The sequence below is a fragment of the Monodelphis domestica genome, chromosome X, assembly GCF_027887165.1.
Source record: "Monodelphis domestica isolate mMonDom1 chromosome X, mMonDom1.pri, whole genome shotgun sequence".
Taxonomy (NCBI): domain Eukaryota; kingdom Metazoa; phylum Chordata; class Mammalia; order Didelphimorphia; family Didelphidae; genus Monodelphis; species Monodelphis domestica.
Genome location: NC_077235.1, coordinates 76898217 through 76917165, shown reverse-complemented (window position 1 = coordinate 76917165; position 18949 = coordinate 76898217). Strand labels below are relative to the sequence as shown.

Genomic DNA, 18949 nt, shown 5'->3' with positions numbered 1-18949 from the left:
GTGCTATTTGTGTTTCTATCTGAACTTCTTTTTTCTGTATATATTTTAAAAAATGTTTCCATGCCTTTTTTGGCATCACCATTACCTCCCCCCCCCCATAAAAACTTAGCTCATAAAACAAGCAGCCCCTTGTAACAGAGAAGCGTAGTTAAGCGACCCAAATGCATTAGAGGCCATGTCCAAAAATGCGTGCCCCTTGTGACACCCTATGCTTGGAGGCCATTGCCGTGCTCCTTGTGAGATGGAGAAAACCCTTCACCGTCATTGAAGAAGAGAGGCGGTCACGGCATTAATCAGCTTTCAAAGCTGTTTTTCTTTATGGGGTTGTCCTTGGAGAAATTGTTCCCAGGGTTCCATTCACTTGAACATCAGCTCCTACTCCCCAGAATTCTTTGAAATCATTTGACCCTTATATTCATATGACCCAGTTTGGTTAGCCATTACCCCATTCAGAGTTAGACTAGGCCCTCTCCCTCCCCTTCCTTTCCCTCTTAACTGCCCCGTCTGCCTCTTCCCAATTACTTGCCCCTTCGATTGGAAGGAATATTTCCATGCCGAACTGTATTCAGCTTTCCTTTGGCCGTCTTGGATAAGAAAGAGGTGTTCATCTGGTGCCTAATTCCCCCAGCCCTTCCTCTGTTTACATAGTCTTCTCAAACACTCTGATTTTAAGAAATAACCAATTCTATCCTCCCCACGTCTAGTACAGTGACATTCAATTACATGAATATACCACCATTTGTTCAGCCATTTGCCAATTGATGGTTACCCCCTTGGAGTCTAGTTCTGGCCTTTCCTTTTAATCCTCCTTTGAGAAAGATCAGGGAGTTTGTTTTGCCTGCCTGCCTGCCTGCCCCCACATTAAGCCCTCCCCCTTTACTCTCCCATCCTCCTTTGTCTGACTGTTGAGTTTGATGTATTTCTCTGCCAACGTGTGTGTTCGGCTCTTCTTTGTCCATTTCAGATAAGAATGAGGTCCATCCATGTTTGCATACTCTTCTTGTGTACTCCCATGATGAGAAAGAATTCTCTCCCCTTCTTCCTCTGGATTCCTCCTTTTAGGCCTCAGCCAGAACAGAACCAATCCACCTGGAGGACTTCTGGCTTTCTTATTTAACTCCTTCAGTACCCTTTGGATTGTTTGTTTTAAACCTTTCTGTCTTAGAATCACTTCAAGTACTGCTTCCAGGCAGTGAGGGCTAGGCAGTGGGGGTCAAGTGGCTTGCCTAGCTAGGGTCACACAGCTAGGAAGTGTCTATGGCCAGATCTGAACCTCGATTCTCCTGTCTCCAGGCCGGGCTCTCTATTCATTGAGTCACCTAGCTGCTCCCCTCAGTACCCTTTGAAGGCATCAAGTTTCTAAAGAGACCCTTGTTTCTTCTTGCCCTGTTCCATGTTGACACTGAATCATTATTCATCCCCTTCCAGTTGATTAAGTACATTTCCCCTTCCAGATTTCTCTGGACTCCTATAATATTTGTATTTCAGAGTTCCTACTCAGCTCTGGTCTAAAGTCTTCTATTTACATTAAACTTCCATTTTTCACCCATAGGATTCCACTCAGCTTTGCAAGAGTGGTTTGTTTTTTGTTTTTCCTTTGGAGGGAGAGGGTACACCTCTATTTTGGGTCTTTAGATCTCTTGTTTATGATAGGAGTTTCCAGGACCCAAGTGAGCCTGCCTGTGACTCTTTTCCTATTTACCTTTTGAGCTACTTGCAGTATTTTCTTCCTTGATGTCGGAGCTCTGGATTTTGGCGGTGATGTTCCTGGGATTTTTCCTCTTGGGGTTTATTTCAGGAGGTGAGCAGTGGGCTATTTCCATCTTTGCTGGGCCCTCTATTTTCTAATAGATCTGGGGATGGAATGCAGATCGAAGCAGACGATTTCCCCCTTTGCTTTAATGGCGTTTTTATTTGGGGGGTTGGGTTTTATGAGTATTCTCTCACAACAATGACCATTATGGAAATAGGTCTGGCATGTAATACACGTGTAACCCAGATCAAATCGCTTGCCAGCTCTGGGAAGAGAGAGAAGAGGGAGACAATTTGGATCTTATAATTTTGGAAAATGTAGGTTGAAAATGATTCCATCTAATTGGACAAATAAAATACTTAAAAAAATAAATCATAAACACAATTTTTATTTTTTCAAATAAAAAAAGAAAATTCATTGATTTCCTTTGAGTCTCTGCTTAGAGTCGTCAGAAACTTTGCCTCCATCTAGGATGGATTTGTGGGCTTCTCCAGATTTGCAATAACTCTTTCATGCTTTCTTTACTCGTCCCTCTAACTTTAGTCCTTGAGTTAAGGCATTGTGCCAGAGTTAGGCTCCTTCATCTGTTGAGCTTTAATTTGTGTGGTCTTAACCCTTCATCTCCTGGCTTCCAGTGCTGATCTTTTCCTCCAGGAATTAGGCTTTTAAGCTCCCAGCATCTCTGGCCTACCTCTGGTCCCATTGCTAACATATCTGGACAGTTTGGGGCCACACAGCTAGGCAGACTTCTTAGTTGTCCATCCTGGTACTGGTGCCAGCTTTGCCTGCAGTGGCCCTCTTCCCTATTGCCCTTGAGCTAACGGCTACCTTTTTATGCAGTTCTGCAGTAGAAATCACTTAGAAGCGACAGTGGTTAGAGAGCGAGACCTGGGGACAGGAGGTCCTGGGTTCAAATTTAGCCTCAGACACTTCTTAGCTGTGTGACCCTAGTCAGATCACTTAATCCCAATTACCTAGGCCTTACTGCTCTTCTGCTTTAGAACCAATGGTTCGAAGAAAGAAGGTTAGGCTTGTTTTTTCAATCACTCAGAGTTTCTCATTGGATTTCTCCGTGATTTTTTGGTCTAGTACCAATTTCAGGTTGTGACTAGAGTGGGTGTGTGGGAGCTAGGCGAGAGGGAGGGAGGGTGGTCTGCATCTGCTTGGACAGCTATCTTTTGGGGAAACCAGTTCAGCAGAACTAATCAGCTCTGCAGAAAGATGGCATCCTGTGCAGTAATCCACACTGAGTCCCTGACTTGTGCAGGAAGGGGGCGCAATGGCTTCTTCTCTCCCCTTGGGGGCCAGGCTTGCTCATCCTTTCACAGCATTCAGGATCTCACTTCCATTTCTTCCTTTGTTTTTGGAAAGAGTTTTTCATTCAAACGATCCTGGCTGTGACTTGGTAGGTGGCCTCCTAGCCATGGATAGGCATATCAGACACACACAAGTGCATTTGAGTAGAATTTCTTTTTCCAGTTTGTCCAGTAATACTCATCATTATCATCATCTTCCTCCTCCTCTGCTTCTTCTCTCTCACCTGTCAGAATCCATCCTGAGTCTGGGTTCCAAGACAGAAGAGCAGTGAGGCAAGGCAATGGGGCAAAGTGACTTGCCCAGGGTCACCCAGCTAGGAAGTGTCTGAGGCCAGATTGGAACCCAGGACAAACCATCTACAGGCCTGGAATTCTAACCATTGAGCAACCTAGGCATCCCCTAGTATGATGCCATTAAAGGACACACATGTTTTTAATGGCAGAAAGTTATCTAATTGAATGAGATCCTCCTACTCCATTAACCATGTCTTGTCTAGCTCCCTTGTCTGCCTACCTAATTTTCTGGCACTACTCCCATTGCCAATACTCCCAGGTCCCATGACTTGGTTGATTGGTCTGGTACCTGCTGAGGGGGAACAAAATCCACGGTCATTCATCTGCCACTACGTAGGCTTTCTGTGAAGGCAGTGAGAGGGTCCCACCTCCCATATTCCTAGACGGAGAAAGCAACCAACATTTGGGAAAGTTGGACAAATCAGCTTCCCTTCTCAGAAAGCTCCGGATCATCACATGCTCGTTTCCCCCATTTTGTGAGATTGTCCCTTGGGATAAAGAAGTGCTGTTAGACTTTGAGTTCAAGTCTCAGTCCAGGCTCTTCCTTGCCATTGGTCACCGGCAAGTCCCTTCTACTATCTTGAGTTTGTTGAGTCATCTGTAAAATGGAATAATCTCACTTGCACTAACTCCTAGGGTTAGTGTATGGATAACCCTTTTAGAGTGAAACCTAAAATGGCAGCTGGGTGGCTCAGTGGATAGAGTCGGGCCTGGAGACCAGAAGTCCTGGATTCAAATATGCCCTCAGATACCTCCTAGCTGGGTGACCCTGAGCAAGTGACTTCACCCTCAATTGCCTAGCCTTTACCACTCTTCTGCCTTGGAGCCAATATTTGGTATTGATTCCAAGATGGAAGGTCAGGATTTAAAAAAAGCAAGCCCTAAGACAGAGCCAAGATAGCAGAGGAGCAGGAAAGCTGCACAGCCAACAGGTAACACCCCGCCTCCCCCAAACAAAACAAAAGCCCTCCTCTAGCCAGACGCAGAAAGCATACCAGACTGAATGCTGGTCAGGAAGATCAAGAAAATCCCAGTGAATCGTTTTTCTGGCCAAGGTTGGCATTCGGAGACAAGCAAAGTCTTTGGACCCTGGAAGGGGTGGGAGGAGGATCTGGATTGTAAAGGCAACAACTTGAAAGGCCATAGGAGCCCTGATCAGTGTAACGACGAGCTACCTTTCTGGAGGACTGATGATGAAACAGCCTAGCCAGCCCTGATAGACTCAGAGGGCGCAATGGGAGAGATTGGGGAGGGGGCAAGGCAGATGAGCTCAGGTTCTTGGTCTGATTTGGGGCCGATGGGAAGAAGAGGAGGCAAAAATACATTTGAGTTTAAAACAGAAAGTGAGCTGTAGAGAGGAGATAAGAGAACTTGGGGCCCAGGATTCACTTGCTTCTTTATTGTTAATTCCTTGTTTGGGGTGTCCAAATCCCAAGGCCCCCACCTAGACAGTGAACTCCTTCAGAAAATCCAGGGCTCTGGACTGACCACCCACGTAACGGTGCTCAGCATAAGACTCCCTCCCTCAGTTTACTTTGTAGGAACATTTCCCCAGGGCCCCCAGCCCCTTTTTTCACTTTTGGGCCATCTCTGTTGCTTGTTTCCAATTCTTTTAGAACTGCAAAAAGATTGCTCTTTTCTGCCCTGGCTCTGGGTCCGAGTAGCACCTTGTAAGGGGGCTGGGCCCTTGCTTGGCCATGTGTTGTGTTGGGGGGTTGAAGCTGCAAATGCCTTGATTGCCACATTTGCAGATGACACAATGGTGGGAAGGACAGATCTAGATCCTGACAGAGAACATTAGGCTGGAACTAAAATGAAGGGATGGAACAAAAGAGATTGGATGGGGACAAATGTAAAGTGTTCCAAAGATCAGCTTCACAAATACAAAATGGGCAAGTCATGGCCAGTCAGCTTTTGCTAGGAAAAATATCCAGGGGTTTGGGGTGGGCACATTCAGTCATGATGAATGGGGTGCTGAGGCAGTCAAAAGAACTCGTGATGCCATGTTGGGCTGCATTCTGAGAAGCTGACTGTGGGTGTTGGCTAGCCCTACTGTGCTCTCTCTGACGTGTCGAGGGCTCATTTCTGAGTAATGTAGAGCCTTGGAGAACAGTGCTGTCCAACTCAACTCAAAACCATTGACTTTGGAAATCACCAGTTAGCATCATCCATGGTATCTTATTCTGGTAAGCATTTCCCAACGGCATTTTAACCTGGAGAGTTCGCTGCTTCCGGTGTCAAGAATCTCAGTCATTTGGTCTAATCCCGCTGTTTGGGGGGTTGAGGAAACTGAAGCCAAAGGAAGTTAGTTAAGCAATTTGTCCAAAGTGACTGACACACTAAGCACCTGAGGTTGGCATTCGAATCCAGGTCTTGGCCTTTTTCCATTGGATTCAAGGCAGCTTGTTAGAGGAAGAGCATTCTGAGGAGGAAAGCCAGGATAGCCAACCAGCCTTGGGTGCCAGCTGTAGGAATCGTAGTGGTCTTAAGCTGGCCTTGAGGGACCCAGAGCAACAAAACCGCTCTGCTAATTTTGCCCTTGTTAGTAAAAAATGGCAGAGCAGATATTCTCCAATATGTGTAATTATTAATTATGTAGAAGTTAAAGCCACAAATGAACTGTACTAAGAGATCAACATTATCCAAGTTCAGAGAACGTGGTAAAAATAGAAACATTTTCATTCTCTACTGAGGATATGGAAAGCCTTCCTGTTCTCCGTTCAGATGATAACTTTGGAATGGAAGCAGCAACACTGGATATGCTTCATTATTATTTTTAATTAGTCTTAAGACTTACCTGATGATACAGCACTCTGAAGGTTCAGTTTTAAGTTGAGCTCTCTGGGGAATTGGTTTTAAATGTTATTATGGCTTCAAAAAAAGATCCCTCTACAAGTCACATGGTTCCAAGTGGAAATAACGCATCTCTGGCTCTGTTTGCTACATCAAGATAGCCACAGATGATGCAAAGATTTCTGTTGAGAAGCAGTGCAGCACAGTGGATACAGTGTTGGACTTGGAATTTAAAAGACCCGAGTTCAAATCCTGCCTCCAACCCCCTTATTAGCTTTGAGATTCAACATTTCCTCATCTGTAAAATGAATGAGTTGGACTCTACTCCCTCAATAAAATCCTTTTCAGCTCTAAATTTATGATATTAGAAAAAAATCAACTTGCAAATTTTCATGTTCCCTAATTGGGACTAGGAGTAGGTGACTGGGGGCTAGGATCTGGGTCCATAGGGTAGCTGTTCCAGAAGAACAGGAAGAAGGGACCAGCAGCAGGGTAGATGGAAGGAAGCCTGGGTAGCCCCTAGTTGCCTGCTGGGTGATGGCCTTCTTCATTTGCTTCTGGGTTGTCCTGTGGGATGGGGGTCTTGGAAACAGGGATACAGATATGAGAGAATTCTCTTCTTGGCCACATAATCCCCAAGCCCACTGGTGGTGGTCGAGGCGGCGGCAGCTGTGCCTGCTCCTCTGAGCCTCCCATGTTCTCCTGGTCTCCGTGGTCTCCTGGGTGGGGGAGAAGGGCCCCAGCCGTGGAGCCAGGGCCAGATGATATGTGAGGGGTGGGCTGCTGTGGCAGGATGGGGGTTGGGCAGAGGGCCAGGTGGCAAATGCCTGGGTGTAGGGATGGGGAAGGAGAGCAAGTGCTGAACAGCTGTTGGACTGGTGGCGTTTCCTGCACCTCAGTGGATCATCTAGTGTACTCTACTTGGTAGACCACTGACCTAGACTTGGAAAGGTCCCCAGAACTTTCCTGGTCTAATCACTCCATTTTAAAGATGAGGAAACCAAGGCTCAGGGAGGTTGAGTGTGTGTATGTGTGTGTGTGTGTGTGCTGGGCTAGATGCTATGGAGTTCCTTCCAATTCTGAAATTCTCTGATTTGGTGTCTCCTGTACTGTGGGAGTGAGGAGATCTGATTTTCTGTTCATTAACTCATTTTGTAGCTTTGGACAAGCCACTTGGCATCTGTGAGCGCCCCTGTGCTCATTTGAAGAACGGGGGGCCAGGCTCACCGTTTCTTTCCATCCTTGATGCTCTAGGATTCAGTAACCTTGGGGGCTCTTGGAGCAGGGCCAGCCTCTGTCCTCCACACTCACATTCTGTGTTCCGCAGGCTCCTCCAGCCCTGGGATGTTGGGATTTCTGTTCGTGCTGGATGCTTGCCTTTTCCTACAATCTGTTTCTTCTTCTTCGGAGTTGATCCAGGGAGTAAAACTGGAAAGGAAATAGTCCGTTTTGCCCAAGTACAGATGCCCCCAAACAAAATAACCTCATGAATCATGCCCCCCCAAAGAGCTGGAAGGGCCCCTGGGCATCACTGCCCTTAACCAAAGGGTGCATGCCCTCTCTGGCACCCTCTAAAAATGGGGGATCTAGCTTCTGCTCAAACCCTTCCAGGAACAGAGGCTTTGGGCCCAACTGGAAGAGGCATTCAGCTGCTCTAATTAATTGGAGAGCCATTCTGCCTTGTACTGCTTCTCTTCTTCTTCTCCTTTCTCCTCTGAGGGAGGGAATGGGTGAGTCCTGGCCAATGGCGAAGCCTTTGCTAAATTGTTTTCTCTAGGATAGACTTTGAGCCCAGTTGCAGCCTGGTGAAAAACAAACGCATTTTCCTTGAAGTGATGTACTCTCTCTGTGCAGTTCCTATATCTCAGTGATTAGATTTGGATATTTATAGCAGGAGGTTGAGTAGAAAAGAATCCAGAGCCTGGTGGGAGGAGGCGGGCCTGGGGAATACCGCCATCTGGCGGGGTCCAGAATAAAGCTTCCTCACAACCTGGGGCTTTATTATGGTCAACAGAATGGGCTCCCCAAACCCCTCGATTTAGAGATGAGCAGATACACCCCGAAAGGGGGAGAGGGCACCCACCCCACCCCCACAAAAGGGTTATCTGATCTTCCCCTGTTTCATAGCACAGCCTAGGCAGATCCATTTCTCCAATAATCTCAGGCCCGTAAAAATGAGAACCGACTGGCACTTCACAGCTCCAAAACATCTTAGAACGTACACATTTGTTTCCTGTTCATGACCCTTCACAGTTTTCCTCTTGATAACAAAAAAGAGGCAACTTGTCTTGGTGGCTAGGGAGCCAGCCTGGCTTTTAGGGCCGCCACCCCTGGCATGATGGGAAGAGAAGGTTGCTGAGCTGCCCTGCTCTGCTGAGTTCCCTCTCCCAGTGGAGTCACAGGTCCCTTTTCCTTCCCTAACCTGAACTTCAGAATATTAGGCAGAGGCAACTGGTTAGGTGGCACCTTGGAATGAAGGCCAGATCAAGTCCTTCAAGACCAGAAATGGCAGAACAAATGGCCGTCCACATTGGGAGGTGGCGCTTCCTATGCCAGTGGGGTCACGTGTCCCTGTTGGAGTAACAGGCAGCCAGAAACAGGTGTTCCTCTCAGTATGGCGAGTGTGTGAAGTCAAGGGACCTCTTTCTACCCCCGGGCTGGGGCTTGCTAGTTAAACAGCCTGGAGGTGAATCCTTCTGCCCAGGCAGCAAGCAGCCCCCAACTCATTTGTGAACCTTTGGATTTGCCTCATCTTTTGTTCCATTTTCTCTTTTAAGGGGAGAGCCCACACCTGCAGTCTTGGGTTACCCTTTAAGCTCTCCATATTAGACTGAGGAAATTGGAAAAGGAATTGGCCCAATTTGATTTTAACTCTCATAAGCCCACACAGTCAAGAGGCTGCTTGTTCAGATGCCAATTACCCAGTTTGTTGATTCATCCAAGCTCCTTGTTTCTCCTCTTGTCGGGCTGGGCTATTTGGTGTCTTTCAAAGGCCAAACAAAAGAAAGGAGAGGCTAAAAAGACCTTGGATAGAATTTCCACTTCCTGGGGGTTCCTCTGGCCTTCAGGGCAGTCAGTCCCAGGTTAACTTCAGGAGCACAGATGTAAGCCCTAGGAATGATTTTTACCAGCAGGAGGTCAGAGAAAGCCCAGCCTTGCCCAATTCCTAATCCACTGGGCCCCAGGAGAAGAACACCCACCAGGAGCTCCCAGTTCATTGACCACCCACAGATTTCAGACTTACTTTTTCAGGTGTGTCACTAGACAAAAGCAACCCAGACTGGGCCCAGCTATTCAGCTTGATTCCTTGTTCCTCGGAGAGCTAGTGTGGGTCTTAATGGGGGCCAGGGGTGAGGATGTGAACGTGGGAAGCACGCAACTAGATCTAAGCCCATTTCTCCAGTTCAGTTCAGCTCCCCCAAAGTCTAGCACTAACTCGGCGTTTTACCATAGGCAGGCTATTTCGTTCTGGGTCTCTATTTCCCCAACTATGAAATGAGGGTGTCGACTAGGCATAATTTCCAAGGTCCCTGTCTGTTCTGAGATGAGTATCAATAGCTCTCTCCACATAGATATCTTGGTGTGTATATCTATCTTTCTATCTATCTATAGATGTACACACCTATGTACACACACAAACTGATCGTATAGTCAACTACTGAGGAATTACGTGAGAAAGAAGTAAGAGGCCTTAGAAATTGGACTGAAATGGGATTGTTGGAGAGAACATTCTACCCTGGAAGTCAGGAGTGCCGGGTTCTGTTCTTAATTCTGCACTGACTTAGCTTGTGGCCTGGAACACACTGCCTGCTGTCTCCATTTTGTTCATTTTTCAAAAATCCTATCTGTAAATCTGTGAAATAAGAGAATTGGAATATGACTTCTAGTTTTTTCTTATGCCATTTAAAATTCTTAAATGTAAAGATATTAAATCCGGAATCACCTCAAATCAATGTCTCTCAGTCTCTGCCTCACATTCTTTTGTGGGGATAGTCCTTTTCCCAATGGGGAAGGAAGAAAAGATTTTTGTTGGATTAGGTTATTGTGACTGAGTCAAAAGACAAGCATCAAATGCTTGTTGCTCATCTCTAGGCACTTTGTAGGATGGTTTCCTTGACTAGAGGAATGTAGCTACTGACCTGTGAAGCTCTTTGAAAGGCAAGTGAATTTGTAACTTGACTTGTTCCTTGTTCACTTCTGAGCTTGGTGTCTCCACTGGGGCACCCCCTTGTGACCCACCCCTTACACGATTTAATAAGTAGACTTCAAGAATTGCTGTGATCAAAAAAGTCATTCTCCTGTGGTCAGCTTGATGATGAGGCTCCTTGCGCTGAGGGCTACTTGGCCTTCTTCTGGCTGACGAATGGCCCTTGCCTCCATAGGCCCACACTTCAAGTTCTTCGAGCTTGGGTAGGTCTGCCAGAATTCATGCTCCACTACTGCAGCCTTCAAGAACAGAGCCTGGCCATTTTCATGCCTATATAAAGAGATGGAGGAGGACTTAATGGTTGAGATCTATAAAGTGGAGCTAACAGTGCTGGGGCTGCTTACCTTTCAAGGCCTTTAGGGGGGGTCATGGGCCATGGAATCCATATTTATGGTCATAAGTTTGTCCAACTCAGATTTACACTGCCTCCAGACTTCCTCCAACTAGAAGCAAATGACTTCACAAGGAAGCAGGAAACTATAAAACAAAATCAATGATTGAAACAGTTGAGGAAAATAGGAAATGCCTCATCCACAAAATGGAAGATTTAGAAAATAGGTCCAGGAGAGGCAATTTAAGGATTATTGGACTACTGGAAGATCATGACAAAAGAAAAAGCCTGAACATTAGACTACAGGAAATTTTCCAAGAAAACTGCCCCAACATTCTAGAGCAAGAGGGAAAAGTAGAAATGGAAAGAATCCACAGATCACCTCCTATACTTAATCCTCAATTGACAACACCCAAGAATGTTATAGCCAAATTCAAGAACTACAGGACCAAGCAAAATATATTATAAGTTGCTAAGAAGAAGTCATTCAGATACCATAGAACCACAGTTAGGAGAACACAGGATCTGACTGCATCTATACCGAAGGACAGAAAGGCATAGACTATGATATTCTGGAAAGCAAGGGAACTAGGATCAACCATCCAGCAAAACTGACTATATTCTTGCAGGGGAAAGTATGGTCATTTAATAAAATAGAAGACTTCCAAGCATTTGTAAAGAAAAGACCAGACCTGAACAGAAAATTTGATGCCCAAACACAGAACTCAAAGAGAATTAAGAAAGGGGAAAAAACAACAGAAAAACTGTTTTTAAGGGACCCAAAAAGTTAAAATGGTATGTATCCCTACAAGAAAAGAAGATATTGGTAATTCTTGAAAATTGTTATTATCACTTGGGTAGCTAGAAGAATTATACTTAGAAGGAACAGTGACAAACTGTATAGGATGAAATGCCAAGACATAAATATATATATGTGTGTGTGTGTGTGTGTATGTGTTTTATATATTTATGTATATATATATATATATATATATAACTAGAGGTAAAAAAGGAGATTAATAATAATAGAAATGGAAAAAGTAACAAAATGGGATAAATTTATGTCATAAAGAAGTGCATGATGGGAGTGGGGGAGAACACCAATACACTGGAAGGGTAAAGAGGTTGGAGACAGGAAATACGTAATCCTTATGTACATTGAAATTGACTCAAAGAGGGAAGAATAATCAAATCCATTGGGGAAGAGAATTGATTCTATCCCTATAGAGAAGTAGAAGGATAACAAATGGACTGGTGAAGAGGGAAGCAATACAAGGGAGGGAAAGGGTGGGGAGGCAGTTTAAAAAGACTGCAAAGAAAATAAGAGGGGAATAAGAAGGGAGGGGGGTAGAAAGAGAAGTAAAATAAGGGTGGGAATTAGAGGTACTGATTAAAAACAAAACACTGGTGTAGAAGGAAACAGTAAAAGAATAAAGGGCAGGACTAGGAGTGGAAATAAAAATGTTGGGAAATACACAGCTAGTAATCATAACTATGAATGCAAATGGAATGAACTCACCCATAAAATGCAAGCAAATAGCAGAGTGGATTAGAAACCAAAATCCTACAATATGTTATCTACAAGAAAAATACATGAGGAAGGTAGATACTCATTGGGTAAAGGTAAGCAGATGGAGGAAAATCTATTGGGCATCAACTGAGAAAAAGAAGGCAGGAGTCTCAATTGTGATATCTGACAAAGCCAAAGTAAAAATAGATCTAGATAAAAGAGATAGGGAAGGTAATTACATCCTGATAAAAGGCAGTATAGACAGTGAGGAAATATCAGTACTCAACATGTATCCACCAAATGGCATAGCATCCAAATTTCTTTTTTTTTTAATTTGATTTAATTGATTAATTTAGAGTATTTTTTCCAGGATTACAAAAACCATGTTCTTTCCCTCCCCTTCATCCAACGCCCTACCATATCTGACGAGCATTCAGATTTCTAAAGGAGAAACTAGTGGAGCTCAAGGATGAAATAGATAGAAAAACTATACTAGTGGGAGACCTGAACCTTCCTCTATCAGATTTAGATAAATCAAATCAAAAAATAAATAAGAAAGAGGTAAGGGATGTGAATGAAATCTTAGAAAAATTAGCGTTAGTAGATACGTGGAGAAAAATAAATAGGGACAAAAAGGAATACACCTTATTTTCAGCAGCACATGGTACATTCAAAAAAACTGACCATGTATTAGGGCATAAAACCATTGCAAACAAGTGCAAAAGAGCAGAAATAATAAATACAACCTTCTCAGATCACAATGCAATAAAATAATAATTAGTAAGGATGCATGGAGAGCCAATTCAAAAATTAATTAGAAATTAAATAATATGATTTACCAAGATTAGTTAAAGAACAAATCATAAACACAATTAATAATTTCATTGAAGAAATTGACAATGATGAGACATACTTTCAAAATCTATGGGATTCAGCCAAAGTAATTCTTGGGGGAAATTTTATATCCTTGAGTTCATATATTAACAAATTAGGGAGGGCAGAGGTCAATGAATTGGGCATGCAAATTAAAAAACTAGAAAGTAAACAAATTAAAAATCCTCAGATGAAGACTAAATTAAAGATCATAAAAATTAAAGGAGAAATCAATGAAATGAAAGTCAAAGAACTATTGGTTTAATAAATAAGAATAGAAGCTGACACTTTGAAAAAACAAATAAAATAGACAAAGTAATGGCCAATCTAATTAAAAAAAGGAAAGAAGAAAACCAAATTAACAGTATCAAAGATGAAATGAGAGACCTCATCTCTAATGAAGAGGAAATTAAGGAAATCATTAAAAACAATTTTTCCCAATTATATGGCAATAAATATGGCAATCTTGGTGATATGGATGAATATTTACAAAAATATAAATTGCCTAGGTTAACAGAAGAAGAAATAGAATACCCAAATAATCCCATATCAGAAAAAGAAATTAAACAAGCCATCAAAGAACTCCCTAAGAAAAATCCCCAGGGTCTGATGGATTCACAAATGAATTTTATCAAGCATTCAAAGAACAACTATTCCCAATAGCATACAAACTGATAGAATAAGCAAAGAAGGAGTTATACCAAATTCCTTTTATGACACAAATATGGTAAAATATGGTCCAAAGCCAGGCAGGTCAAAAACAGAAAAAGAAAACAATAGACCAATCTCCTTAATGAACATAAATGCAAAAATCTTAAATAGAATACTAGCAAAAAGACTCCAGAAAGTGATCATGAGGGTTATTCACTATGACCAGACAGGATTCATACCAGGAATGCAAGGAGGGTTCAATATTAGGAAAACCATCCACATAATTGACCATATCAACAATCAAACCAAAAATCACACGATAATCTCAATGGATGCAGAAAAAAACCCTTGACAAAACACAATACTCATTCCTATTGAAAACACTAGAAAGCATAGGAATAGAAGGGCCTTTTCTAAAAATAATAAACAGTATATATCTAAAACCATCAACAAGCATCATCTGCAAGGGGGATAAACTAGAAGCCTTCCCAATAAGATCAGGAGTAAAAAAAAGGACGCCCATTATCACCTCTATTATTTTAACATTGTACTAGAAACACTAGCAGTGGCAATTAGAGAAGAAAAGTGAATTGAAGCTATTAAAATAGGCAGTCAGGAGACCAAGCTATTTGCAGATGATATGATGGTCTACTTAAAGAATCCTAGAGAATCAACTAAAAAGCTAGCAAAATTGCAGGATACAAAATAAACCCACATAAGTCATCAGCATTTCTATATATCTCCAACACATCTCAGCAGCAAGAATTAGAAAGAGAAATTCCATTTAAAATCATCCTAGACAATATAAAATACTTAGGAATCTATCTGCCAAAACAAACATAGGAACTATATGAACACAACTATAAAACACTTTCCTCACAATTAAAAACTAGATCTAAATAATTGGAAAAAATTTAATTGCTCATGGGTAGGATGAGATAACATAATAAAAATGACAATACTACCCAAACTTGTTTACTTATTTAGTGCCATACCCATAGAACTAGCAAAAAACTTTCTTACTAAATTAGGAAAAAAATAACAAAGTTCATTTGGAAGAAGAAAAGATCAAGGATATCCAGGGAAATAATGAAAAAAACTGTAAAGGAAGGGGATCTAGCAGTACCAGATCTCAAACAATACTATAAAGCAATGGTCATCAAAACAATATGGCTAAGAGACAGAAAGGAGGATCGGTGGAATAGACTTGGGGTAAGTGACCTCAGCAAGACACTCTGTAATAAACCCAAAGATCCCAGCTTTTGGGACAAAAATCCAGTATTTGACAAAAACTGCTGGGAAAAGTGGAAGACAGTATGGGAGATATTTGGGTTTGGATCAACACCTCACACCCTACACCAAGATAAATTCAGAATGGGTGAATGACTTGAATATAAAGAAGGAAAGTATAAGTAAATTAGGTGAACACAGAATAGTATACTTGTCAGATCTTCGGTAAAGGAAAGATTTTAAGACCAAGCAATACTTAGAAAAAATTACAAAATGGGAAATAAAAAATTTTGATTACATTAAATTAAAAAGTTTTTGTACAAGCAAAACGAATGAAACCAAAAATTGAAGGGAAGCAACAAATTGGGGAAAAATCTTCATAACAAAAACCTCTGACAAAGGTCTAATTATTCATATTTATAAGGAGCTCAATCAATTGTACAAAAATCAAGCCATTCTCCAATTGATAAATGGGCAAGGGACCTGAAAAGGAAATTTTCAGATAAAGAAATCAAAACTAGTAATAAGCACATGAAAAAGTGTTCTACATCTCTAATAATCAGAGAGATGCAAATCAAAACAAATCTGAGGTAAGACCTCACACCTAGCAGATTGGCTAACATGACAGCAAAGGAAAGTAATCAAAGTTGGGACATTAATACACTGCTGGTAGAGTTGTGAATTGATCCAACCATTCTGGAGGGCAATTTGAAATTATGCCCAAAGGGTGCTAAAAGACTGTCTGTCCTTTGATCCAGCCATACCACTGCTAGGTTTGTATTCCAAAGAGATAACAAGGAAAAAGACTAGTACAAGAATATTCATAGCTGCACTCTTTGTGGTGGCAAAAAATTGGAAAATGAGGGGATGCCCTTCAATTGGGGAATGGCTGAACAAATTGTGGTATATGTTGGTGATGGAATACTATTGTGCTCAAAGGAATAATAAAGTGGAGGAATTTCATGGAGACTGGAACGACCTCCAGGAAGTGATGCAGAGTGAGAGGAGCAGAACCAGGAGAACATTGTACACAGAGACTGATACACTGTGGTACAATCGAATGTAATGGACTTCTCCATTAGTGGCAATGCAGTGACCATGAACAACATGGAGGAATCTACGAGAAAAACCACTATCCACATCCAGAGGAAACACCAAAAGTAAAAACACCAAAATAAAACAACTGCTTGAATTCATGGGTCAAAGGGATATGGTTGGGGATGTAGACTCTCTAATCTAAATGAAAATCCTAGTGCAAACAACAACATGGAAATAGATTCTGATCAAGGACACAAGTAATACCCAATGAATTTGTGCATCGGCTGCAGGAAGGGTGGGTGGAGGGGAGGGAAGGAAATAAAGTGAGTATTGTAACCAAAAAATAAAATAAAATAAAATAAAATAAAATTTTTTAAAAGAATATTCATAGCTGCACTCTTTGTGGTAGCAAAAAAATTTGGAAAATGAGGGGATGCTGTCCAATTGGGAAATGGTTGAACAAATTGTGGCATATGTTGGTGATGGAATACTATTGTGCCCAAAGGAATAATGAATTGGAGGGATTCCATGTGAACTTTAAAGACCTCCAGGAATTAATGCAGAGCAAGAGGAGCAGAACCAGGAGAACATTATACATAGAAACTGATACACTGTGGTATAATCAAATATGATAGACTTCACCATTAGTGGCAATACAGTGATCAAGAACAACTCAGAGGGATTTACAAGAAAGAACACTATCCACATCCAGAGGAAAAACTGTGGGAGTAGAAACACAGAGGAAAAACAACTGCTTGATCACATGGGTCGATGGGGATATAATTGGGGATGTAGACTCTAAATGATCACCTTAGTGCAAACATCAACAACATGGAAATAGGTTTTGATCAAGGACACATGTAAAACCCAGTGAAATTGTTTATTGGCTACAGGAAGGGGTGATGGGAGGAAGGGAAAGAATATGATTCTTGTAACCAAGGAAAAATGTTGTAAATTGACTAATTAAATACAATTTAAAAAAAAAGAAAAAGAAGTATGGTTATTCTGGAATGACCTGTTCTTGCAAGTGCCTACACGCTTCTAGCTCTTAGAATTCCTAGCTTCCTTTAAAGCCCAGCTTTGGTGCTACCTCCTATAGGAAGTCCACCTTGGAGTCCCTAGTTGTTAGTGCTCTCCTATCTTTACTGAAGTGAATAATATGCCATCTTGTATTGACTTTTTACATTCGGTATTTTCAGTCGAGTTTATACTCCTTGGGAGGAGGATTTTTTTTTAATCACTGACATTTAGGGTTTTGTGTGTAGTAGGTAATTTTTAAATATTGGTAGAATGAAATCATTGATATTACTCTCGTGTGGTTTGTCTCTCTCCTGCTCTGCACCCCAACTATAAGCATGGATTTAGAGTTCACGGTGTGGACACAGAGATGGAGATATGGGCCAAAGTTGCCCAGGCCCCTCTGAAGGGGATCCCAGGGCTTTAGGCCAAGTCTTTGGGCTGTTCCATGGGTCCCTAGCACTGGCTGGTATGTGCTTATCTATCCCCTGAACCCTCCTTTATTGTGTCTATTTGTCTTCAGTCTGTGACTTTTCATTCTTGTCTTCTTTGTAGAATGGCCAGAGCTTCTCCATCTTGGATGAACAGAAGTTTGCCAAAGAATTGCTTCCCAAATACTTCAAGCATAACAATCTGTCCAGTTTTGTCCGCCAACTCAACATGTGTAAGTATGGGGCTTCACACTCTGGATTGGGCTCAGTAACTACATTAATGAATTACACTGATGCCATTAACATCCAAACCTCACCCCACCTGTGATGCTTGGGCGCCATTTAAAGATGTTGTCCTGTTCTAAGCTCAAACCTTGTCCCAGTGCAATGTTGGAACTTTTCAGAGCCAGGGTCCATACAAACTATTCATCCAAGCCCTGGCCTTCTTCTCATGAGCGAGCTTTTAAACACTCTGCTGTTGGGAGAGCAAGGAGCTGGTAAATTGGATCAAGGGGTAGCTACTGTGTAGGTAGGTAGGTATCCTGCTTGGCCCCAGAAGAGGAAAGCCAGACCTATCTTTTTGAGAAGGAGTAGATACACCTACATGGAGGACCAGAGGGTGGAACTCAGACCAATGAGGAGAAGTGACAGTGAGGCAGGTTTCCATCTGTTGTCCTAAAGGGGATAAGCAGCCACTTTGGAAAGTAGAGTTCTTGTCCCTGGAAGTACTTAAGTAGAGGTTGAATGTCCACTTGTTGGCGAGTTTCATACATCAAGAAGAAACTCAGGCCAGCTAGGTGCCTTAGTGGCTAGAGAGGCAGGCCTAGAGGCAGAAGGCCCTGGGTTCAAATGTGATCCTGGCTACGTCACTTACCCCATTTGCCTAGCCCTTACTGCTCTTCTGCCTTAGAGGTGTTACTAAAACAGAAAGCAAAAAAATTTTTTAAAAAGAGTTGGCTAGGAATTCCTGTAAGGAAACTCCTGTCTGCCAACGTCATACCTTTTCCACAACTCATGGTGTTGAGAATGTTTCCTGGACACCCTGAGAGGGCAATCCCACAGCCAGTATGAGTCAAGCAAAGGCTAGCCTTGAACCCAGATCTTCCTAACTCTTGAACCCAGTGTCCTAATCACTATGCCACACTGCCTTTCTCTAGACTAGTCCCAGGATTTTAAGAGAGAACTTGAGCACGATGTGAGATGACCTCCTACCCTCCCCACCCCTTCATACTCTGTGCTGGCCTTGGCTCACATGGGCCATGATGTGCCAGCTCGGTGCCTCCCTCAAGGCAGAGAGAGTTTCATTGTGCCTGTTTTGATGGCAACTAGGGCCTAGGTGGGTTCGGGGCATTTTCTCCAGGTTCACTGGAAAGTCAGGGCCGGAACCAAGCACCTCCTTTCCTCACTTGGCTGGGTTGTTTCAGGAAACCAGTTTCCAGGGTTTTCCAGGGTCTGACATGTGAGCAGGTGTCCAAAAAGAAAGCAGCACGCACAAACCATGGCCA

General features: G+C 42.6%; 1 protein-coding gene across 1 annotated transcript in view; it reads left to right on the top strand.

Moving 5' to 3' along the window:
• The window catches only part of LOC103098571 (heat shock factor protein 3-like), a 65890-nt gene that overhangs the window by 9967 nt on the left and 36974 nt on the right, over window positions 1-18949 (top strand). The window contains exon 2 of the mRNA XM_007506951.3: window positions 17569-17677. Coding sequence (XP_007507013.2) covers window positions 17569-17677 — 109 coding nt within the window. The remainder of the gene's footprint in view (window positions 1-17568; window positions 17678-18949) is intronic.